Source organism: Echeneis naucrates, chromosome 2 (assembly GCF_900963305.1).
Source record: "Echeneis naucrates chromosome 2, fEcheNa1.1, whole genome shotgun sequence".
In the NCBI taxonomy this organism is placed as follows: Eukaryota; Metazoa; Chordata; class Actinopteri; order Carangiformes; family Echeneidae; genus Echeneis; species Echeneis naucrates.
Genome location: NC_042512.1, coordinates 19,107,616 through 19,129,216, shown reverse-complemented (window position 1 = coordinate 19,129,216; position 21,601 = coordinate 19,107,616). Strand labels below are relative to the sequence as shown.

At 50.1% G+C, this 21,601-nt stretch overlaps 3 protein-coding genes across 3 annotated transcripts; all 3 read right to left on the bottom strand.

Annotated features, from left to right (window-relative positions):
* Positions 1-874: 874 nt before the first annotated feature.
* Positions 875-5,111, bottom strand: fam171b (family with sequence similarity 171 member B). The gene is made up of 8 exons (XM_029521163.1): positions 4,928-5,111; positions 4,454-4,687; positions 3,526-3,618; positions 3,259-3,417; positions 3,001-3,171; positions 2,796-2,912; positions 2,590-2,713; positions 875-2,447 (listed from the first exon to the last, which is right to left on the bottom strand). The coding sequence occupies exons 1-8, from the start codon at positions 5,097-5,099 to the stop codon at positions 1,127-1,129; spliced, it is 2,391 nt and encodes a 796-aa protein (XP_029377023.1). The 5' UTR covers positions 5,100-5,111; the 3' UTR covers positions 875-1,126.
* Positions 5,112-5,768: 657 nt separating this feature from the next.
* Positions 5,769-12,437, bottom strand: LOC115055088 (SLAIN motif-containing protein 1-like). Its single transcript, XM_029520551.1, has 9 exons — positions 12,078-12,437; positions 11,417-11,553; positions 9,460-9,600; positions 9,172-9,291; positions 8,922-9,071; positions 7,768-8,193; positions 7,340-7,489; positions 6,940-7,261; positions 5,769-6,862 (listed from the first exon to the last, which is right to left on the bottom strand). The coding sequence occupies exons 1-9, from the start codon at positions 12,410-12,412 to the stop codon at positions 6,787-6,789; spliced, it is 1,857 nt and encodes a 618-aa protein (XP_029376411.1). The 5' UTR covers positions 12,413-12,437; the 3' UTR covers positions 5,769-6,786.
* A 324-nt stretch (positions 12,438-12,761) lies between these two features.
* Positions 12,762-20,818, bottom strand: mrps9 (mitochondrial ribosomal protein S9). The gene is made up of 11 exons (XM_029520775.1): positions 20,705-20,818; positions 20,209-20,391; positions 17,675-17,737; positions 17,471-17,501; positions 17,308-17,387; positions 15,408-15,493; positions 15,182-15,257; positions 14,930-15,098; positions 14,620-14,728; positions 13,795-13,964; positions 12,762-13,526 (listed from the first exon to the last, which is right to left on the bottom strand). The coding sequence occupies exons 1-11, from the start codon at positions 20,786-20,788 to the stop codon at positions 13,435-13,437; spliced, it is 1,143 nt and encodes a 380-aa protein (XP_029376635.1). The 5' UTR covers positions 20,789-20,818; the 3' UTR covers positions 12,762-13,434.
* Between the last annotated feature and the right edge of the window lie 783 nt (positions 20,819-21,601).

Here is a 21,601-nt window from a genome sequence, read left to right as displayed (position 1 = left end):
CAGTCACACTAATGAATCCCTGTTTCAGTGTCAATTCTTGTGAATCCATTTATAAACCCGTCTGTGGGAATCGCTGTAGCAGCACAACACGGAGTCTCCTTCCAGTGAAATGGATCATTCAGTAATCTAACAGCTATAATGACGTAAAGTTAGCCCTAAAGGAAAACACAAAATATTGTCATCCATTTTCATGCATTCTTAAACAGCTGTAGGCTCATAACCTTGAATATCAAGTGTGATCAAATGGCAGCTTAGCTTTATAATGTACAGCAGTCACAGGTAGAAGTTACTCACCATCAGATTTCTGATGTCATGAATTTAACCCCAGAGAGATGATCAGAACAAGATGTCAGCACGACAAACCGGGAAAGCTTCTCCGTCTTTTTTCACTTGCAGCAGGCATTTATGGTGACGATAAGTGCACTACACATCAACCTGCCAGCTCACCAGATTAGTACTAAACAACCCTTTGTGATCATATTTACTGCTCGCAGGCGGCTGGAAGGCCAGAACCAGGGACGATGGGTCACGTGTTCACAGGGACATTTTGCTGTGAAGAATTTCGCTGGTGATCTTCAGATTTAGAGAGAGTGGGGAGGAAAAGACGGGACACAGATTCTGCTGCATTTCTTTAGTGAGCCTCGCCTTTGAGGTCAAAGTGACTTTATCAGTCCCCCCCATAGAGGAGAGGGCGTCTCAACATCGATTAAGGACAGCACAGAGCTGACATGGGCAGCTGCTCACAAGGCTGTATCAAAGACCACCAAGAAGCCAAAATACAAACCTGTTAAGATCAAGATTCAGGGACAGTGAATGAATAAAAAAAAAAAAAAAAAACAGGTTTCCAATAAATAATACAGACCTTAGAGGTAAACAAAGGAAATAAGATTCGTTTGAAATGGAATCAGCAGCAGGAACAAAGCTGTTCCTATACCGGGTGGTCCTGGACCTCTGGACATCTGCATTCTTTGGCAAAGTTGGACAATCACACAACTTAACAACAACGATGCCTCTGTGAGCACGGGGGGCAAAAACTAATTCAGAGGGACGAAAGCTAAAGATGGACGGACTGTTTCAATGAAAGTCTGAACATCTTGCCTGGATGGATGTGACAGTGAGCAGTTCTCTAGCTTCTCTTTGTCAGAGGTCTCCCCCCGCGGACATGCTTGGCACTCCGCTTCTCTGTCTTCCCCTTTTCCCTCACCTTCCTCAGGCGCCGAGGCGGCGGCGTCCCTCTGGACTCGCTGTCCTCCTGAGCGCTCGACGTGTCCATCCCATCTCCTTCCTCTGGGATGTTGGGAATAGCTCCGCTGCTCCCGTCTAAAATGTTCCTCAGGGAGGGGTCCTCCGGCGTACAGGTAGCAGTGGTGCCGCTCTCACTGCTGCTCAGGTCCTGCTCTTCGCCGTAACGCCCCCCCCGGCTGTGGTGCGGCAGGGACGAGGCCCTGATCGAAGGCCTGTCGCGCTCCGACTCCCGGATGTTCTGCTGGGGCTCGTTCATGTCCACCCCTGAGTCCAGGCTGGTGTCGTTGCTGCTGGGAGGGCGGTGGCGGCTCTGCAGCTCGATGATGGAGTGGCGGACCTGTGCCGCCGGCTTCCCGTCCAGTGAGACAAACCAGGCCCTGGGGTGGGAGGACGAGGACTTGCCCCGGGTCAGCTCCAGTAAGGTGCGCTCTGAGATCCCCTGCAGCTCGCTGGGAACGCCGTGCCCGCCGCTGAACGCCTCCATCCCGGCTGCCTCGTTCAGAGTCCCCGGTACAGACACGGAGGATTCCAGCAGATTGCTGTAGCGGCCCCACACACTGGCACCGGGGCCCTGGCCCTGGGGAGGGGTCTCCAGAGGCTGGGGGTCATCTTGGCTGATCTGCTGGGGGCTGCTCCTGCCCTGGGAGTGGTGGTGAGGGGCTTTGGGCAGCGTCTGGGTGTAGCTGTCCTTACTTGCGGGTTCTGAGTGGGGGTCGTACTCGACTCCGTTGCGGGGGAAGGTGGCAGATTTGCAGCCTGACAGTTGCTGCTCCTGGACACCGAACAGCTCGGGGGCCTGGATGATGGCCACGGGCTGGTTGTAGAGATGAACCAGTTTGTCTTGGAAGAAGCTGTCTGTGTTCATGTTGGCCCGGTTCTGCTCCGACTTCTCCCGGAGCCGAGCGACCTCTTCGCTGTTGATGTAGTGAGGCGGGGGCTGGGGACCTTTGATACGATCTGCGGCGATGTTCTCATACAGAGGAGCCGCCGGGCGTCCCCCCGGGTCCTCCACGTAGATGTTGTAGTTGGCTTTGTGTCTCGGCGTGGACGGCTCGCACTGGACGCTGCAGGAGGCGAAGCTGTTGTCTCCAGACCGGAACAACAGACCCTCCTCCATGTGGGTGGAGGTAGTTTGGTCTTTTTTCACCACTGTGAGTTTGGAGAAGCGAGCTCTTCTCCTCCTGGGCTCTCGATAAGACCCTCTGTGGAAGAGGAGACAGAATTTCCAGGTGGTGAGTCTAACTGGGTGGAGGTTTATGAATTCAGCTTCTCTCTTCACCGTCTAATTCAAATCTTGAGAATTGAAGTTACACATTTTAAACTGAACCTGGGGAGACTTCTTACCTGCAGTGACACAGCAGCAGGGACAGGAATCCGATGACTATGGCCAGCGTTCCTCCCAGGATCCCCATCATCAGGTAGGTGTGGTACGAAATGAAATCCATCGTGCTTCCGTGTCCCAGATAATCTGAAAGGTTACAGAGAACTCAGCCAGCAGTCCGCCTGTCTGCACATGAGGCGGTGTCGCTGAGCTGGATGTGTGACTGTACCGTTGGAGGAGGGCAGTGGTGCAGCGATCCAGTAGCCCAGATGTGAGGCGGTGTAGGTCCAAACCAGCTCCTCGCCGACAGTTTTCACGATCCCGAGGCCCTGGTTCTCCCAGGCACCTTCAGACAGCCAACATTTACCGACTGAGTAAATCAAACCTGCTTTATTCTCATTTTCTGTTGATGGCTGTGTAACTGATGTTCATACCCATCTTCAGGTTGAAGGCCCAGGCCGGCACCGTGTCAGCAGCCTGGAGGTGGCTGTTCCGGCCCAGAGGCAGGCTGATCTGAATCGGGCCTCGAACCTGGAGCTCCTCGTCATCGGAGTACAGCAGGACGCTGACGGCTGCCACGGCCTTCAGCTCCATGCTCCGGAACACTGCAGGCAATCAGGACAGGAGCATTTTCCCAGACTCTTCGGCAGCTCACCTTAAAAGCAGAGCGGTTCAAACATCCACGTGCTCACCTGATTTGTTGCTGATGATGGCCGGAGTGCAGTTGGCACAGTCCTTAGACAGATGGTGCTGCGGAACAGTCAGGTAGGCTGTGACTGAGGAGATGTTGCTCTTATCAGACAGGGTGAGGAGATTCTTGGGGAATTTAACTTTGGGCTGTGATGAACTGTCTGTGAAAACGACATCAAATGTAATTAAACCAGCACCTGCGGCGTGTTTTCAAAAATAACGCAGTCTCAGCAGAAGTCACTGATGTTGTTGATGCTGTGTGATCCTACCAGGTAACTTCCTGGTGATGAGCACAGAGTCCTCGAACAGCCAGACGTTCCCCTGACTGTGAGGGAGCAGCGGCAACGTCACAGCAGAGTAGACTGCAAACAGAAGGTCGAAGGTCAAACAAAAAAAAAAAAAAAGCATCAGCATCATTTAAATTTAAAGAGATTAAAAAGTTACAGAACGTCAAAAACAGTAACACGTGGACAGTCTGTGAATAATTTAGAGAAAATCAGGTGAATGGTGACTTGTGGGCCAAAGCTACCACCAGCAGATGGCAACGCTCCCTCTGGCCTGTTCTCAGGGTGAGCGAACAGAAGGGAGGCGCCTCTGACGATGCAGAGCAGCTCGACAGATGACACCCTTCCTGTTTTTTTTATTAAACTCATTTTATCCTTCGGACCAGCTGCTCCATCGCGGCTCTAAAACGCCACCTCCCTGCTAATTTTCTGTTTGATTCAGCCCAGCAGGAGGAAGTGGGAGCCCAGACAATGGAGGAGGCCCAAAGGGGGGGGGGGGGCTCCCCTTTATTTGTTTACACCAACAGGAGATTGGCCGAGGAGCCCCCACCCCCTTATCTGCATCTGGCTCTGTGCAGGACAAAGACAGTTTGCTGAGGCGGGAATATATTTCAGCTCCACAACACAACACAACACAGCACAACACAACACAGCACACACTAACCGGACACACAGATGAAGTGTGTGTTGTTGCAGTAACTTCATTAATCTTTCATGGCTTTGAATAATGAATATCTGTGTGTGCGCTTATCGATGGCTTCACAGATATCGTCCCGTTTGTACCGAACAGCTGATTCCTCCCTGTGTGTGTCCAGTTTGTGATGCTGTTGTCAGAAATGTGAACAGTTTGTTCTGTGTGGACTTTTACGGTTGTTTTCCGTTTACAGCCTCATCATGGCTGCAGCTTGCTCACTTGGCTTCTTGGCGGTGCTCCAGGGCAGGGGGGTGGGCACGTAGCCCTCCATGGTGCCCAGCAGGGTGAGACTGAGACCTGGACTGTAGGCCACCCAGAGCAGCACCTGGCCTCCGGGCCCGGTCCGCTCAGAGCTCCTCAGAGTGTGGTTCAGGTAGACGGCCACTGAAGCCCCCATCAGCGGCTGGCGGGTCACCACGTCCCTCACCAGGACTTTCAGGGCGAACTGCGGCTCTGGACAGGAGGAGGAACGTCACCAACACAAACCTTCAGGTCTGACTGTGTGCAGCACTCACCATGAAAAAGTGATGAGGGAGGAGAAAAAACACATGAAGACCCACAGGAACAGGAAGTTCCTCATTCTGAAACCGAATTCCTGCAGAGCATTTCACCAATCTTTGGATTTTCCTGCTTGTCTCATGTTCAGACACAGAAAGTAAACAGACTGCAGCCGATCTGAGATCAGTCCGTTACCTGCTGTCGGGCCGGGGGGCTCCGGCTCTCCTCCATTGTCCCCGGCAGAGGAGGGCAGGCCGCCGCCCTCCGCGGCTCTCACCGGCCCATCCAGGCAGGAAACCAGCAGCAGCAGCGACGGCACAAAGAGCAGCAGCGGCGGCGGCAGCGGCGGGCGGCGGGCGGCGGGCATGGCGGAGGGGGAGCAGGCTCATACCGGACCGGGACCAGCCGGCTGGGGGGGGGCAGGACGGCGAGGGGCGGCGGCTCTGGTCCGGATCATGGAGGCCCGGTCCCTCCGGTGGGCTGCTCGGATGCTGGAGGAAGGATGCTCCGGTGCTGAGGCTGGGCGTGGGGCCGAAGATCGTCCGCGGCTGAGGGAGGTGTCACTCCGCACGGCGGCCGGAAAAACAGAGCGCACCGGGACTGAAATACAGAAAATGAAGATCTTTATTCCAGAGATGAAGCTGGAGGTTTAATCTGGAGTAGACTTTCCGTATCCGCGCGCATTAGTCTGTGTTTTCTGACAACATGAGCCTAAGAGCTTCAGCCGGTCGGAGTGAGACCTCTGACTGTTCGACCAGCTCTGTTCGGCCGGGCTGTTACATCACTGAGACCCCCCAGCTCTATTTTACCCCCTCTGCTTTGTCCAAGTCTGACATCCTGAAGATTAATGCACCGGCTAGAGACACACATTACACACAAAGTAAAGTTATTTCACCACAAAGTGTAGAAAAACATTTTGTCAAACTACAGACAGACATTTTTAAAAATCACATTTCTGAAACATTTCCTGCAGATGTTTTATCAAAAAGGGCTTCATCATGAGGGAAAAGACGTTTGTAATCAAGTGTTTTATTAAAACGTTTAATTCATTTTGTCTATTACAGTAACAAAAGTGTCACGCTTTTGTGAAATGTGTCATGTGAGCTGTGGTTTAAAAACACCAGTCAAATATTACAAACAAAGGGCGCTACATTATGCCATGTAGAACTGTGAAATCTGTCAAAAACATTTAGTTAACAGTTGGTTACTCCCCTAAATCCAGAAGATCGAATGTAAAATAAGTGCAAACGTTAGAAGACAGAACATAAAAATATCAGTAAATTCAGAGATTTATACAAAGTGCAACAAGAACAGTTTCCCCTAAACAACTCGTCTGTGTTAAGTGTAAATATGTACAAAGTCCTGTGATGCCATAGTGAGAGATCTGTAAACACATTCAGACATTTTCGTTTTGGTCAGAATTCACATTTAAAATCAACAACATTGCATCGATATATTTAATAGTTAGCTTTGTACACCAATAAATATTATTAAAAATGACACCAAATGCGTCAGAGCGAAGAGGGACTGATTTCATTTTAGCAGCATCATCGGCGCTTTTTGCCAGAAGGAACACACCTGATTAGTCCAAAACGTTTCACTGAATATAAACCTATAAAGAAATAAATACAGTATCGTGAGGCTCATTTCGTAAAAACTGGCAGCCCTCTTCAGCGTTAGTTAGTTTTACTGGTCAACTACAGCCAGCGGTTATTGCACACGAGCGACCGGGAATTAATCCCCCTTGGCACTGATCGACGTCGGCCGACGAGTGTGAAGCTTTCAGTGAACCAACACCTGAACCTGCGTTCACACTCGAATCAGGAACGAAACAACCCGCCTTCCCCGAAGAAATTCTGCATAGAATTGAGACGGATGGCACGAGGGATCATTTTGTGTGGAAACATCGAACTATTCTATGCAGGATCTCAGTTAAGGTCACCTCAGTGGTCAGTTTTTGGTCAAACCCCAGTCAGTCACTGTCTGCAGGAAAAAACAGGATGTGTGGGCGGGGCACCCCAACCAGCGGGGTGTGGCCGCACCGCCCATCATGATCAGTAACAGCCGTCTCTCCAGGTGCTGTCACGGAGGGCACTGAGGGTGGACAAGCTCTTTGGAGGTGTCAGTAAACTGAGGACAAAGGAAGACGACAATCAATCTGACGAAGAACGAATATTCTCAGGGCGCTAAAGTAAAATAAGGTTTACCTTCGTGGCTGGGCCGCTTTGCTGCGGGGGGTGGAGCTTGTTGCAGCCACAAAGGAGGCTGGGCGGGGCAGACTGCTGCGGGGGGTGCCCGGGGTGGAAGTGGCCGCCCCCCCTCCGCCGGCAGGTTTACTGAGCATGGGGATCCCGCTGCCGAGGCCGACGTTACTGCTGTTCAGAGACTGGAGGCTGACGGAGGTCGGCATGGAGGCGGAGCCCTTGATGGTGGGGCTGACGTAGGCCGTGGCCTTCAGGGGCTGCCGGGACAGGGAGGAGAAATTCCCGACGCTCTGGACCCGGTTCTGAAGCTGACCTGGGGAGGGAACTGGACCAGGAGTCTGAAATGAGCCAAATGCTGCCTACGCACATCCTGTCGAATCAAAGTTTCATTCAAAGGTCTTACTGGAGGACTGCAGGCGGGCCAGGCCGCTGGGCGAGTCAAAGCTCTGGCTGTTACGAAGCAAAGAAGGGGAAGCACTGGGATTGGTTGGAATTGGCACACTCTGCATGCTGGGAGCTCGGACAAGGTTAGGCATGCTCCTCCGCAGCTTATCTGGAAGAAGAAGGAGGAAAAAAAAGATGTTGATGTTCAAAGTTTAAAGTGTCCTGGATCACAAAGCTGCACTTAAACACACCACAGCACCATCCAGGCCTAAAGTCTCTAATCCCATCAAACTCTCTCACAGCGGAAACTGTCTGCGAGCTTTAAGTCCGGTTGTACAAGAAGCTTAGACCGAGTTATTATTAAGTGGCTGGAGCGTCAGCGGGGTCAGTCCGGGCCGCCGGCGGGCGATCAGAAGGAACAACTAACCACAGAAACACCATCCTCACCTGATCCTGGTCTGAAGCCCTGCTGCTCGGACGTGCACAGGCTGCCCAGTCCCAGTCCCAATCCTGGCCCCAGTCCCGATCCCAGTCCGGGTCCCAGTCCAGGTCCCAGTCCCGATCCCAGTCCCTGGTGCTGGGTTTGAAAGGCGAACCCAGCGGAAGGGTACGGGGGGGTGGAGGGGGTGGAAGGAGGGGTGGACAGGGAGCACATGCTTCTTCGCCACTCTCGGATGCTGGAGAAGGTGTGGGAGTGCGGCAGCCGGGTGAGGCGCGGCTGCGGCGGCGGCAGGAGGCCGTAGTCTTCGTCGTCCTCCTCTTCTTCCTCCTCCAGGTCGGGGCCGGCGCTGAGCTGGCTGAGCTGGAAGGTGAAGCTCTGGCTGCGGCGGTTGGCCAGGTGGGACGATGTGCTGGCGTAGTCCTGCCTTAGACCTGGAGGAGGGAGATATGAGGACCAGCGCCACACACACACACACACATACACACAAAAGCATCACCTCCTGGGGTTAATGAAGCTGAAGTAGCGATGAGCTCTGAGATCTGGGAACATTTGTTAAAACATTAGAAAGGAGGGAACAATAGAGACAGATGGTCAGCAGAGGAAGTGAACACAACCAAACATGAAATCATATTCTGAAATGATTTTCAGATCAGCTGATCGAGTGCGACGTTTTTCTGGATTCAAATCCAAACAGCAACACAACAACTCAAAACAATCTAAGATCAGTCCAGCTGATGGACATCACTGACAGTGGACTTTGTGTTTTTACTGCTGCTTTCATTATTTCTCTCTCTTCTGGTTCCAAACTCTCTGTACTTCGGTTTGTTGATGTTTTCTCTGTGGATGGATCTGCAGTGTCATGTTAAAGAAAGAAGATTGGATTGTAATTGTTTGCTCATTCCTTTTGTCACTGCTGTCTTATTTTACTTTGTTAGCTGTAAAGCCTGTTGATAGGAGAGTTAAACTGAGGCGAAGCAAATGTTAAATCTCCATTTAACTGCACGTTCTTCTGCTCTAAAATCAGGAACAAAAGAGTCGCCTCGCTGCTCTGCCTTCCCTGTTATTTACACTTTTAATTACAGGCTACGTCTGAGAGGAGGAAGACGCCGTCATTAGCGCCAAACGGAGCTCCTTCGGTTCCAGTCGCATGAGGACTTACTCTCCTCCTGCAGCCGGGCCATGACCTGGACGTCTGTGAGGTCGTGTAGTTTGTATCCCAGAGCGATGGAGTCGTCCTCCGCCTCCGAGGCGCCGAAGTCGCTGTCCACAGATGACTGGGGGCTGAGGGCCGAGTGCACGAGGCCGCGGCCTAGAAAAACAAACTCCTGTCAGCTTTCCTTCCTGACCACAGTGATACACAAAAACTCAAGCAGCACAGAATCAGCCTGAGCTGCGGCGGTGCTTCTTACTCAGTTTGGCTGGGTGGGGGAGGAAGGTGGGCGCCCTCTCAGCTACGGGGGAGAGCTCCTTCCCTACAGGACTCAGCGTCCGATGGAGGACGGGGTGGAGCGGGGAGGAGAAGGATGGAGCTGAGGAAGGAGGGATGGGGAGAAGAGATGTTGCTTTATGTTTTAGGCTAAATGATAAATGAGACAATGATTCATTTAAATTCATGACAAACATGTTAAACTCAGACCAGCTTTGAAAACTAAATTAGATTTTGTCCAGGAGCAGAGTTAAATGTGCCGTCTGGTTACCGTGTCTGTCGGGGGCCTGGGGGGTGGAGCAGGGTTTGGCTGAAGGGGGGGCACCGATGGGGGACACTCCGGCGACTCGGCTCAGGGGGGGAGCGGGGGAGGAGGAGGGGGAGCTGGACAGGGAGCTACGCCACCTGGAGACTGAGGACGGAGGGCAGAGGGATTGTTCATTTCATCCCAAGAACACACAGTACAACTACACGTCCCATAATTCACCTTGATTACTGTCAGTGTGCGTCTGTGGTTGATTTTTTCCCTTCATGTCAACACAAACTACAACTCTGGGTGTATACATGTTCCATTTTATTGTTCGTTCTTCTCTCCGCTGAATACATGTGTGTCTCTTTAAATAAAACCTCACAACAGACAGATGAAGGTGTTCACATCCTCCACAAACATCAAGGAACACAAAAGACACACACACGTCTTTTAAAGTGGAGGGCTGTTACCTCATCAGCACTGTGTCTGTCACTGTCTGTCACTGCTCTATTCAGCAGCTCCACATGTGCTGAGCACCGAGAACAAAGCTGCATTCAACACAACAGAGCTGCTTATACACAACACACACACAGACACACACCTTAGGTTTCTATTCAGAGAAGAAACTTCAACTGGTTTGAAGCACCAGGCAACACTGACGAACAAAGATACACAAAAACGTGCAGCATGAGACACAGTGTGTGTGTGTGTGTGTGTGTCTGCACCCATCCAAAGACACTCAGGCAGGATTTCTCTGCATTACCTGCCGTGTGAATCGAAGCCACATAGCTATGAACGGGTGCCTTCCTTTCATATAAACTGTTTCCAAGGCAACAGCTCTCCAGCTCACTGTACTGAACCTCGGGGGGGGGGAGGGAGACGGCGGGCTGAGCCGGTGGGCTGAGCCGGTGGGGGCCTCCTACAAGCTGCACAGCCGGAGGTTGACCGCCACGACCACGAAAACCCGCCGCAGACCGGAGGAGGAACCGGCGTTCCCGCTTCGGTCTGGACGGAGTTGGCTCAGAGCCCGGGGCCCAGGATCTACTGGAGATGCCTCCAGGAGGAGAGAGGGTTGTCATGGCAACACATTGAAGCCGAGGCGGCGGGCTGACAGTAACAAAAAATGATTAGTCTCATCTTCCCAGAAAAGACTTCCACCGATGTAAAGACAGCGGATGTCACAAACAACCCAAATATGACGGAGGAAAACTGATCAGTGTTTGATTTCTTTGATTTGTGCTCAGTCTGAATTCTGAATCAATGAGTTCATATTTATTCAGGATGGTGATGCTTCCTCAGCAGACTGCGGCAGAAAAAGGACAGAACGTGCAGCATGTCACAGCTCTGCTGCGACACATTCAATGACTTCCTCTCCAGCTAACCTGATCACACAGCGGCGTCAGAACGCCGCCCACGCCGCCTCCACAGCAGCAGCTGCTCTTTTGGGCTCCGCCGTCCATAAACCGAAGACCTATTTTTAAAGAAGTCAATTCAGGCGCGCTGAGTATCCATGACAACAAGACGCAGCCTCGTTGGTCAAACGTCTAACAGCTGATGGATGTGTACAGGTGTCCCTGCCTGTTGTCATGGCAGCCATGCAGGTCAGGTGACCGGGGCCTGGCTGGATTACAGTCGTGCTGATCCACATTAGATTACTGGACTCACTGACGTTTCAGCTCCAACAGCTCTGACCAGTTCATCAAGTCATCAGCTGTACTTTTCTTCATCACGTTCCACCGTGACCCGGTGTGTCACAGGTGACTTCCTGTCAGTCTGACTCTCATCTCGAGCCGTGGCGGTCTAGATGAGGAACACTTGAGCACTTCTTCCTGCAAGAGGCCAGTGTTGTGCAGGCGCGTTTTTTTGACAAGACACCTAAAAGCTGCTTACACGGTTCTGAAATAGCCGAGCGGCACCCCGCCAACTAATCTGAGTGAGTGTGACTGGAGGCTGTGACCTGTGACCTGTGACCTCGTACCTTGCTCCAGTCGGAGGGACAGAGATCTCCGGGCGGCCTCCACCTCCGACTTGGGAGAGTCCAGGACCTGGCGGCACCACTGCAGGGGGGTCAGAGAGTCCTCTGTGAAGTCTGCGGCTTTGGGTGATGCGTACAACCTGCAAAGAGAGGCGGAGACGAAAAGTCAGGGGAGGGAGAGAAACTCACAACCCGCCATTTTAATGTCGATTTAATTTCTATTCTGCTCTGACAGCTCACGCCTTCATCTTTCCTTTGTGCCTCCTCCTCAGAGGAACCCCCCCGAAGAGGAGCAGCTCTGTTCAGATTGAACTCCACCTCCACCTGAATTATAGATTAAAACGCTGACTCAGGTGAGACTGACCTGACTGCTGTTTCCTTTTTTATTCTAAAAATAAAAAACACCAGTTAGTTAGCTAGCTGCAGACATAACTTCTGTGGGGGGGGGGGGCGGTAACTTCCTACACACTTCCAAAGGACGCCACTTGTTCAGGGTTCGATTCCCTGGAGGTCCTGATGTGTCCCTCAGCCCCCCCCCCCGCCCCCCCCTCGTTGGCTGGATATCCAGGAGCAACAAGGAGATCAGACATGGGGGGTGATTTAAATCATGCAACACTTGGACTCACTGCACAAAAGCAACACATGGTCGGGGGGGGGCAGTTACCAGGTTTCCTCGGAACCCTCCGAGCTGCACAGAGAGTCCAGGTCCAGCAGGTCCAGCTCGTCCAGCACCGACGGCTCGGACTCTTCCTCGTCCTCCGCCTCCTCCGCGGAGTGCGGCTGGAAGCAGTCGAGCAGCTCCTCCGGGGGCAGGAAGGACCGGCACAGCAGGGGGGGGCCCGGACCGGGCAGCCGGTATCCGGCCCGGGTCCGCAGCTGCTCGTTCTGCCGCTCCAGCTTCCGGACCAGCTGCTGCAGCTTCTTCACCTCCAGCTCGGCGTCCAGGCCGCCGCAGTCCACCTCCGCCCTGACGGCCGGGCTCAGCACCGCCGCCTCCATCTGTGTGAACCGAACCGGGCTGCTGCTTCTGTGTTCGGCTCCGGTCGGGCTGTCTGGTCCGCCTGTCTGCGCCGTCAGCCAATAGGAGGCGACGCTGCCGGCCCCGCCTCCTTTAATTATGATGACACTGATGACTGACAGGTGAGGGGGAGCACCTGTCCACGTTCACATTCAAACCTTTATTTACACATTCACTGACGAACAAAAATGGCGTCTCATCCTGAGGTGATGCGTTCAGTCGATTAATCGATGACCTCATCATCCTCAAGCACGAACAGGTGCGTTTTGACGGGCAGCCACGCGCATGCGCAACATTTATGCAGCAGTGACGACACCTGGCGGCCAAAGCTGGTCAAAGCAGCTAAAGAGCTTTAATTTCAATCATCTATTGATCCTGATCAATCAATAACGGCCAAAACACACACAAAACACTAGTTTCCACGTTAGAGGGGGACTTTTTTGGGGCCATTAACAATAAAATTGCTGTCATGGACGCACAAGAGTATGGTTAATCTGGCCACAGTTGCATTCTGGGTATTGTTGTCCCCAAACTCTGACAAGCTTGCATGGAACAGTAATAATAGTAATAATAATAATAATAATAATAATAATAATAATAATAGTCGTAATCATAAAAAAAACAAAAAAACAACTGCTGCCTTTTCAGTGACACTTTCAAACAGCTTTTTCTGAAAACCAACCTCGCTGCTTTCACCTACATTAGAAGTCAAATCGCATCAGTTTGCAGCAAACATGAAAAGATGTCAAAGCTCCAAATAATTATGAGAAACAAAATGTCTGTCACTAATGTTTTTATGAAAACCTTAATTTATTGACTGATTGAGGAACCTTTTTGTTCATTGCTTGCTGCCTGCCTCCATCTGGTGGCTGAGAGCGTCCACTGCAGCTCGTCCTGTTCTGGAGGTGAAGCTGATTTTGAAATAAACCGAGGATGAAACTGCAGTTCATCAGTGTGACTCTGTGTCATGTCTGAGTTCAGGTGAGACTGCCCCCTCCTCTCTTCAGCGTTTCTTCCAGGTGAATTTCTTCCTCGCCCCCTCCTGCCCCGGCTTCTTCCTCTCCCTCACTCTGGGGTCGGGTGTCAGCAGTCCGGCTGGAAACAAACAGATTAAGATGTCATGGTCTGGTAGCACATATCAATGAGCATCATCATCATCAGCTGACAGGAAGGCCTCTGATTGGCTGTGATGTCACCCACTGGAGCCAACAGGACGAGAACTGATGGATCTACTGAAGTCAGTATCACAAATGGGCAGCTCTCTCTTGAAAAGTGAGCTTTAAGAACGTGTTCTTCACTGTGGTGAAGTCTCAGTGACCTGCTCATCGACATTTCTTCTTCATTAGCTTAAAAACACTCCCACCTTGTCTCATCATCTCCATGTCTCCCTCAGACAGGAAGCTGAGCAGAGCTCGGGAGATGGCGAGCCGCAGCGCCCCCGCCTGGCTGGATCTTCCGCCGCCGCTCACGGTGCACTCCAGGTCGAAGCGTCCCAGCATGCCCGTGAACTGAAGAGGGAACATCAGCTGCTCCCTAAAGAAGAAGGGAGGAAGTGACCAGGTGATGATGATCATAATAATAATGATAAAAAAAAAAGAGGTGAGAGAATGAAATGTGGTTGAATAGGCAGAGCAGGAGTGTGTGCTATTTAACAGATAGCAGTATCAACAGCAGAGGCTTAGCTAATTTAATGTCTGCTTCGGTGACTTTTCAGACAAGCACAGAGGATCCTGCTCTGTGAAAAGCTTTCTCTTACAATCTCACCACCACATATTACAGAGTAACTTCTGACTCAGCAGGAATCGGATAAGCGTGTGCGTCTGTGTGTGTGTGAAAAGGAAAGTGTCTGTGTTCTGGATGGTGTCTCAGGCTGAATGGCCTATGGCTGCTGACAAAGTCAATTGTCACCTCTCTGCTCCAATTACAGCCCATCCTCACACTGCATGACAACACCAGCTCTGGACATTCACACACACACACAGACACACACACTCTAACACACAATCAGTCAACTGTGTAATTAACTTAGTACAAGGAGATAAATAAAAAAACGAGGCGATGCTGTGAAGAGTGAAAAAGCTGCTTTTTAATTTTTTTGGGGAGAGGGGGAGTAAAACACATCACGTCTTGCATTTTAAGGGACGTGGTGTCTGAAGGAAGCGTTGGGACACACACAGCGTCCTCCTACCTGTCCTGTAGTACGGGGAAGTACTGGTGGTAGTCTCGGCCGTTGATAGCGATGCGCCCGGAGCCGCAGTCTCGAAGAATGACGGTGGAGTTAGACGTCTTCCTGCGGCCTGAGAATAAACACACACTTCAACTTACCCCCTTTTTCTTTTCTTTAACTTGTCACACAATAATGCTAACTGGCAGCGGGAGAAAAGATTCGGTTTTTATAGGATGCAATACCAGGAGAGGAGCAAACAAAAGGTCTCTTCTCTTTCTCTGCCAGTGACATCACAGAGAGGTAAAGTCTGTGTGTCCAGGTGAGTATCTACCCTCTGCAGTGCTGAAGGCCACGCCCCCTTCGTCCCGCTCCAGCGATGGCACTACTTGCTTCCTGGACTGAGCCTCCAGTTGCCGGCGGTAACCCAGGACAAACTCCTCCTCCACAGCGCAGTAGGGCATGGACAGCAGGCGCTCCATCAGCTGGATGAAGCGATTGTACTGGAGAAAACAACAGCGGCCGTCACAAATCTGCCTGGTCTGAGGAAGAGGAGGAGGAAGAGGAGAGGAAGGTCTGCTCTTACGTCGTGTGTGGACATGGTCTCCACCAGCAGCTCCTCCACTTCCTCCTTCGTAAGCCACCTGCTTGTACCTAAAGAGCTGAAGGAGACAGACACAGCAACACTTTTATTCTCCTCCGAGTCCCAAATCATTAAAGTGGCTCTGAAGATGGCGAGCCCTCCTTTCTGGATTTTATTCATTAAATTAACCCCCCCTCCCAAAAAAACCTCCATCTCATTCTCCACTTACATCTGCTTGACATCCTGGGAGAAGAGTCCTTTGGCTCTCAGACGGTCTTGGTGCTTCTCTAAGTTCAGGATTTTGTTGTACAATTCCTAAAATTCACCACAAATGACAACGTTGAACAAAACATTCAAAATGGTTTCAGCTCTTTGGAAATAAATCTCACAAAAGAAGATTATTTGGCTGCTTACTCGACTTCTGCCTGAATGATTCTCACTTCTTCTAGGCACAGTGACTTTACTAAATGTGGAGCGCTTACACTGAGTGTGTATGTGTCTATTACAGGAGTCCCATTGTGCTGAAATGATCCCTCTGTAATCGACTGTTTCTGCCTGCGATGTCTGAATTTAGTTGCAGACTTTAACTGTTTGATTTTGAGCAAATGTGCAAGTTAGTTTGGTGGGGGTGGATGTGAGGGCGGGGCCTTTTTTGAGAGGAGAGAGGGGAAAGATTGGCGGGGGGTGGGGTGGGGGGCATGCTGGTCATGTCCCCGAGGCAGACGCCCCCACCCACCTCAGCCACCCTTCGCCTGGGTGAGAACTCATTCCTCCGTCAATTATTCACCAGATGTTTGTTTAATTCCTTCTTGATAGAGTGTGCCTAATCCGCTGCCACTCCGACCAGCGACAGAGGGGGACGGGGAGGGACGGGGGGGCAAAAAAAAAAAAAAAGCAAACATCTAGCAAAAACCAATTTTCATTACATGAAAAAAAAAAAAAACAACAACAAAAAACTAAACAACAACGTGTAATCGAAAATCAGGAGGAGGAAGGAGGAGGAGGAGGAGGAGGAGAGGAAGGAGGAAGACGAGGCGGTGGGGGAGGGGGCTTGCGTTACACGTTTGCAAACACTGGGGCCTACAATGGCGAGGAATAATTCGCATGGATTGGCTGGATGAAAGGAGAGGAGACGGTCAGGCAGCCGGAGCTCCTCTTTCTTTTCAATCAGCGATTCCTCAAAGTCACACTGAGACCAAGTTCGCAGGAAACATTCAGTGAGCACAAAGTCACAAAAAGGGATGCAATAATTTCAATGCAGGTTCAGATGGAGTGACAGTGTCGGTTTTTTTTTTTTTTTCGTGGTTGGGGGGGGGGGGCTCACCCTGCAGTTGTGGCCATAAAGGGCTCAGTGGAGCAGTGAGCAGGTTAATGTTCCAAAGCGCAGCTGGACCACTGCCCCCCCCCACCGGAAACACTCCTGAGACGGGCTGTGTTTGTGAAAACCAAACAATTTTAGGGTGCGCACAAGATAAAGGAAAGAGCAGAAAGGGGGCGGGGGGGCCAACAGGGAGAGCAGTGAGTGTAAGTGAGCCTGCGATCAGGCAGACAGGCAGCTCCAGCTCTCAGACATGTCTGACATAACTATTTAAACCAGCAGCAGGGGGTACAGATTGTGGCTGCAGGGCACAATGGTGTGTGTGAGTGAGAGTGTGCGTGTGTGTGTGTATATAAGAAGTGTGACCAATATCCAGATCGCACACCTCTGTGTTTTCGATGCAGACACATCTATTGTCTGTGAAACGTCTTTGAACAAGGTCAGCAGCTGACAGACAGGGAGCACACAGCTGAGGATGAAAACACAAGATGGAGGAAGAGGAGGAGCCCCCCCCCACCACCACCGCCGCCAAGCCATTCTACCCCACCCTACTTCCCTCCAAAATCTCTGTGGCGGGACAAAGCCACACCTCAAACGCCATTCCTATTCTGCTTCTTCTCTGTCCTTGTTGCCCCATTCACACCTTTAAAACAGCTGCGTTACCTTTGGCTGCGGACTCGTCCTCCCTGTCTCAGTCCCCTCTAATCTCCCACCTCTTCAGCCCAAAAACAGGATCTGATGCAGCCCCCTCCCTGCTCTCTCTGAGCTGCATGGAGATTTACCTCCACCTCAGACACACAGCAGAACTCACGTGCATCAGGGAGTAGTAGGCCTGTTTGCCCGTGTAGAACAGGAAGTGGAAGGGCCGTCCATCTGCTCCCCATTGGACAGCTGCATATACAGGACAGATGATTGACTTCAGAGCCACTTTGGACTCATTTACACTGAAGACAATGTGACCACAGATTACACACCTTTCTGCTTCGGAAATATTTCCTCTGGATGCTGGGAGAGAAAAAAGGAGAGGTTTATCAAGCAACTCGGGCCAGCAGGAAATACATTCTGTCATCCCATTGGCTGCCTCAGGATTAATGTTGTGTCCCATTTTGGTGTGGAACAGTTTAAGTTCCAGCCTTTAAAGCTGTATATGAGGATGAGCGGAGCCCTCACAGACGTACCTTCATCAGGGGCAGAGCTTTCTTCTCAAACAGGCTGGAGGGGAAGAGGTAGGAGATACTCCTCTGTGGGGGCGAGAGAGAAAAAGAATGAATAAATAAATGAAAAGTTAAAGAAGTGGCAGCTTGAGAGATCCACCGGTGGCAGATTATGACAATGCTGACATGTCCGAACAACAGAGGTCACAACAATGACCAGCGTGGAAGTGACAGAAGAGGAGAGGCACAAGCTGCTGGCGGGTTCAAGGAAAGGGGAGCGTGTGTGTGTGTGTGTGTGTGTGTGTGTGTTACTGTGGAGTTAGAGGAGAAAACAAGCAGAAAAAGGCACAAGTTTTTTGGCTTTGTTGACAGTGAGCAGAGGACACTGTGGACGTCCAACAGTTCATCCCAAGTTCATCCTCTGCCGGTGTGTGTGTTATCAGGGCTACAGATGGCACTGTAAATGTGTGTGTGAGAGAGGAGATGGAGACAGGAAGTGTGTTGGCCCCGCCACACTCATCAAGACAGTCTGTTCATGTCTCTCTCCTTCCTCCATCTCTCTCCTCTTCTTATTCTTCCCTTTTTTCTTCCTCTCTGTCACTTCAATTAGTGAGGCAGCAGGTGCTGCACAGAGGGAGCAGGTTGCTGCCTTTAAGGTTGTCAACACAACGAGAAGCAGAGAGAAAAGGACTGAATAAGAGAGAGAGAGAGAGTGTGTGTGTGTGTGTGTGTGAGAGAGAGAGTTGGGAAGAGGAAGACAATTGAGGAGAAGTTAAAGGGTAAAAAGAGAGGAGGAGAAGGCAAAGACAGGCAGAGAGGAGCAGGGAACAGATGAAGACACACCTGTGTGTCCCCCGAGCCTCCGTGCAATATGGCAGAGATCCCTGAGGGGCGAAGATGGAGCGACACAGGAAGAAAGAGGAAGAGCGACAGTCTAACTGATTGAGCGCCGCCACAGCGGAGGAGGACGTCCGATTTTTACAGATTCCACCACAACAGACTGAAATCAGTCATGATTGATTTTGAACACACTGAACGATGAGTGCAATCTTCTTCTCCTCCTATATCCTCCTGTTGTTAACTCCTGACCTGTCTGATGGAAGTGAGATACAAAGCAACCCCACTTCCTGTCCTGCCATTACATAGAATTGTTCTGGAAAAAATATCTTGACCTTTTGGACTTTTGGTCAAAAAGTAACAGAAATGTCATAGTGGCCTTTCGGAAACTGTGACTTCATGGCATTTCATACCCAAACTGATCAGTTAACTGTGAAAATATTTCTTTGTAAGCTGAATGTTTGTTCACGGCTTACAGATTACAACTGAGCACAGTTAGTGAGCATCAGGCCAAAGATAAGTCCACATTCACCATCTTTCTCATGACCAAATGAAACAGTTCAGTATTTCTCCATTAATCAGTCAATAAAAAAAAAAAAAAAAAAAAAAAAAGCTATGTGGAGGTCTAACCTTGATTCATACTAATAGTTGGCAGCTTGGTCAGAAGCAGATGGTGCATCCATGACTCAGGAAAAAATGTATTTCATTGTTTTAGGGGGTATATCCAAAGTTTTTAAAAGTCTTGTGTACTTCATTATGCACAGCCACAGGAGCTATTTCTGGGTCTTTTATGGCTCTGTGGCAAATATCCAGGGTTTAATCAATCCCTCCTGGCTGTAAACATCCTTTTGATTTTTCCTGGGTCTTTATCACCGTCACACCTGAAGAGACTGGACCAAACCAAGGCGGCGCTGCTCTTTTGGGCTGTAGCTGTCGCTTTGGCTTTCACACCCTGGCACCAACTGCTGTCTTCATTATGTGTGAGGGACACTGGGGAAGTGGCGAGGGGGGTGGGAGGTGGTGGTGTGAGAAATCAAGCTAAATGGTTGGAGCAGCGAAGGCTAATGTGCTGCCAAATTCTCAAATAAGTATCGGGTGTATGAGGGCGTTGCCAATATCCCTGATGGAGCGAATTAGCCAGAGGTGGCCTCACCTGCCTTCTGCTGGTGGAGTCCACTGGCACTAATGATGACGATGATGATGATGATGATGATGTAGAGAGAGGAGGGCTTTAGAGCGAAACATCTCCCCAGGCTAAAAGGTGGATGCTAATGAGCATCTAGAATGCTTTAATAAATGTAGATTTGGGTGTTTTTTTTTTTTTTTGGGGGGGGGGGGGGGGGGGGGCTGTCAAAATAAAATTGTGAAAACTGCACACTGGGGATAAGCAGCCGGCCACAGTCGGCCTTTACATGACTGGAAGAACCAACAACGTGCTCGTACACATCTTTACATCTGTCCAACTAAGCATGAGGACGGTGTGAGTGGGAATAAAACCTGTGTGTGTGTGTGTGTGTGTGTGTGTTCACGGTCAGGAGGGTTAGGCTACGTCTACGCTTGTCTGATTCTGAAATACGACGAATTTCTAAAAAGGAAAACAAACAGTTGGTCGGGGAAAGTTGTGCAGTATCTGGACCTAAACGGAATAAAACCTTGACTTGTGGGGAGTGATTGTCTCAGCTGATTCACATGAGGGAGGACATGGAATGACATCCACTCACATCTACGTCCTCCTGGGTGAAGGTCTCCGGGTCTTCTCCCATCATGTTGGCCAGGTGCCGTTTCCCGATGTTGAACTCCTCCACCTGCTTCTGTATGTAGTCCACCGTGAACTTCTGCGGCCCTGCAGCCGCCAGGTTCTTCCTGTGGCGGGCAGAGCTGACACATATGTGCCGGCTGAGGAGCTGGAGGGGGAGCATCATCGTTATTCATCAGAAATTCCACCGATTCATGACAATCTGGAACTACAAAACCACAGCCGAAGTTTTATTTTAGGGTTCAATCATCCATACTCTCATTAATAAAGTAGATCACATCGTCATATAACGAAACAAGAAGGGGGCAAAGCCTTATTTTAAAAGTCCATCAAGCTAGTTTCTGCTAAGAGCTGCAGGACGATGCTAACTGAAGGACGTCGGTGTTTGGACGCGGTTGTTTGTTTGTTTGTTTAGTTTTCACGTTTCGTTCTAAATGAAAAAAAACAAATAAAAACCGTACCTGTCGGCTCAGCTGCGACCTGACGGTGTTTATCCCACATCGGCCGAGGAGAGAGCCCACGGTGCGGACACGGGACGCCGCCATCTTTGCTGACAGCCAATGTCAGCGGTCGCAGGCAGTGTGACGTCAGAGACACGTCACATAACGTGGCCGGGTTTTAAGTTTGAAACGCAAAATGTATATATATATATATTTTTTTTTTTTCAAAGCCTAACTGTATATATAATTACACTTTTTTTTTATTTTTTCAATGTATAAAATTAGATTTTTTTTTATTTATATGCTATTTATTCCTTCAAGATACTGAAACTGGTCATGTCAAACTTGTTTGGGTTCAATTGAATCTAGAATAAAAACCTGCTGTATTTTAGACATTTATTGTAAGACAGTAGAAATTTTACAGTTTGTGCTTCTTTAAAGTCAAAGTCTAAAGTAAGAAACTTGACTAATTTCAAAACCCAAAGCTCATTTTCCACTTTGAATCATCCATAGCCTGGTTTGGTTTATCACAGTTTGGCAAAACTGTTTGACATTGCCATCACGTTTTTATTTCCAGGAGATGAAATCACGGAAGATTAAATTTGTTTTAACCTTAAATTTAAAGCATTGTTTTTGGAAAACAATTGAGAAGAAAAGAATGAACAAATGTGATCGTTCAAGCCAAATAACAGCTGAATAGAATGCGTTTCAACCTGTCTGAAATGAGAAATGACACAGCTAGAAAACATACAAGACAGATCATACATTTTAAAACTACAGAGATAATTATTTAACGAGTTCTTCAGTTCTTCCCCAGCTTCTTTTATCTTTGAGGCATCGACATCACACAGGCCGCAGCTCATTGGAAACTTGTGTTCAGTGTGATCATGGAAAGTTAAAATAATGCTGGCCACATGG

Bases quoted from the DNA above. Each gene is read 5' to 3' on its own strand.
- fam171b (XM_029521163.1), bottom strand. From the start codon at position 5,099: ATGCCCGCCGCCCGCCGCCCGCCGCTGCCGCCGCCGCTGCTGCTCTTT. The intron at 4,688-4,927 runs GTAACGGACTGA...CCTCCTGTCCAG, and splicing joins GCCCCCCGGCCCGACAGCAG to AGCCGCAGTTCGCCCTGAAA. The intron at 3,172-3,258 runs GTGAGCACGTGG...GATTGCCTGCAG, and splicing joins CATCATCAGCAACAAATCAG to TGTTCCGGAGCATGGAGCTG.
- LOC115055088 (XM_029520551.1), bottom strand. From the start codon at position 12,412: ATGGAGGCGGCGGTGCTGAGCCCGGCCGTCAGGGCGGAGGTGGACTGC. The intron at 9,292-9,459 runs GTAACCAGACGG...CTCCTTCCTCAG, and splicing joins CCAGGCCCCCGACAGACACG to CTCCATCCTTCTCCTCCCCG. The intron at 8,194-8,921 runs GTAAGTCCTCAT...TCCCTCCTCCAG, and splicing joins GGCCCGGCTGCAGGAGGAGA to GTCTAAGGCAGGACTACGCC.
- mrps9 (XM_029520775.1), bottom strand. From the start codon at position 20,788: ATGGCGGCGTCCCGTGTCCGCACCGTGGGCTCTCTCCTCGGCCGATGT. The intron at 20,392-20,704 runs GTACGGTTTTTA...CTCCCCCTCCAG, and splicing joins GGTCGCAGCTGAGCCGACAG to CTCCTCAGCCGGCACATATG. The intron at 17,388-17,470 runs GTGTGTAATCTG...CTGTATATGCAG, and splicing joins AATATTTCCGAAGCAGAAAG to CTGTCCAATGGGGAGCAGAT.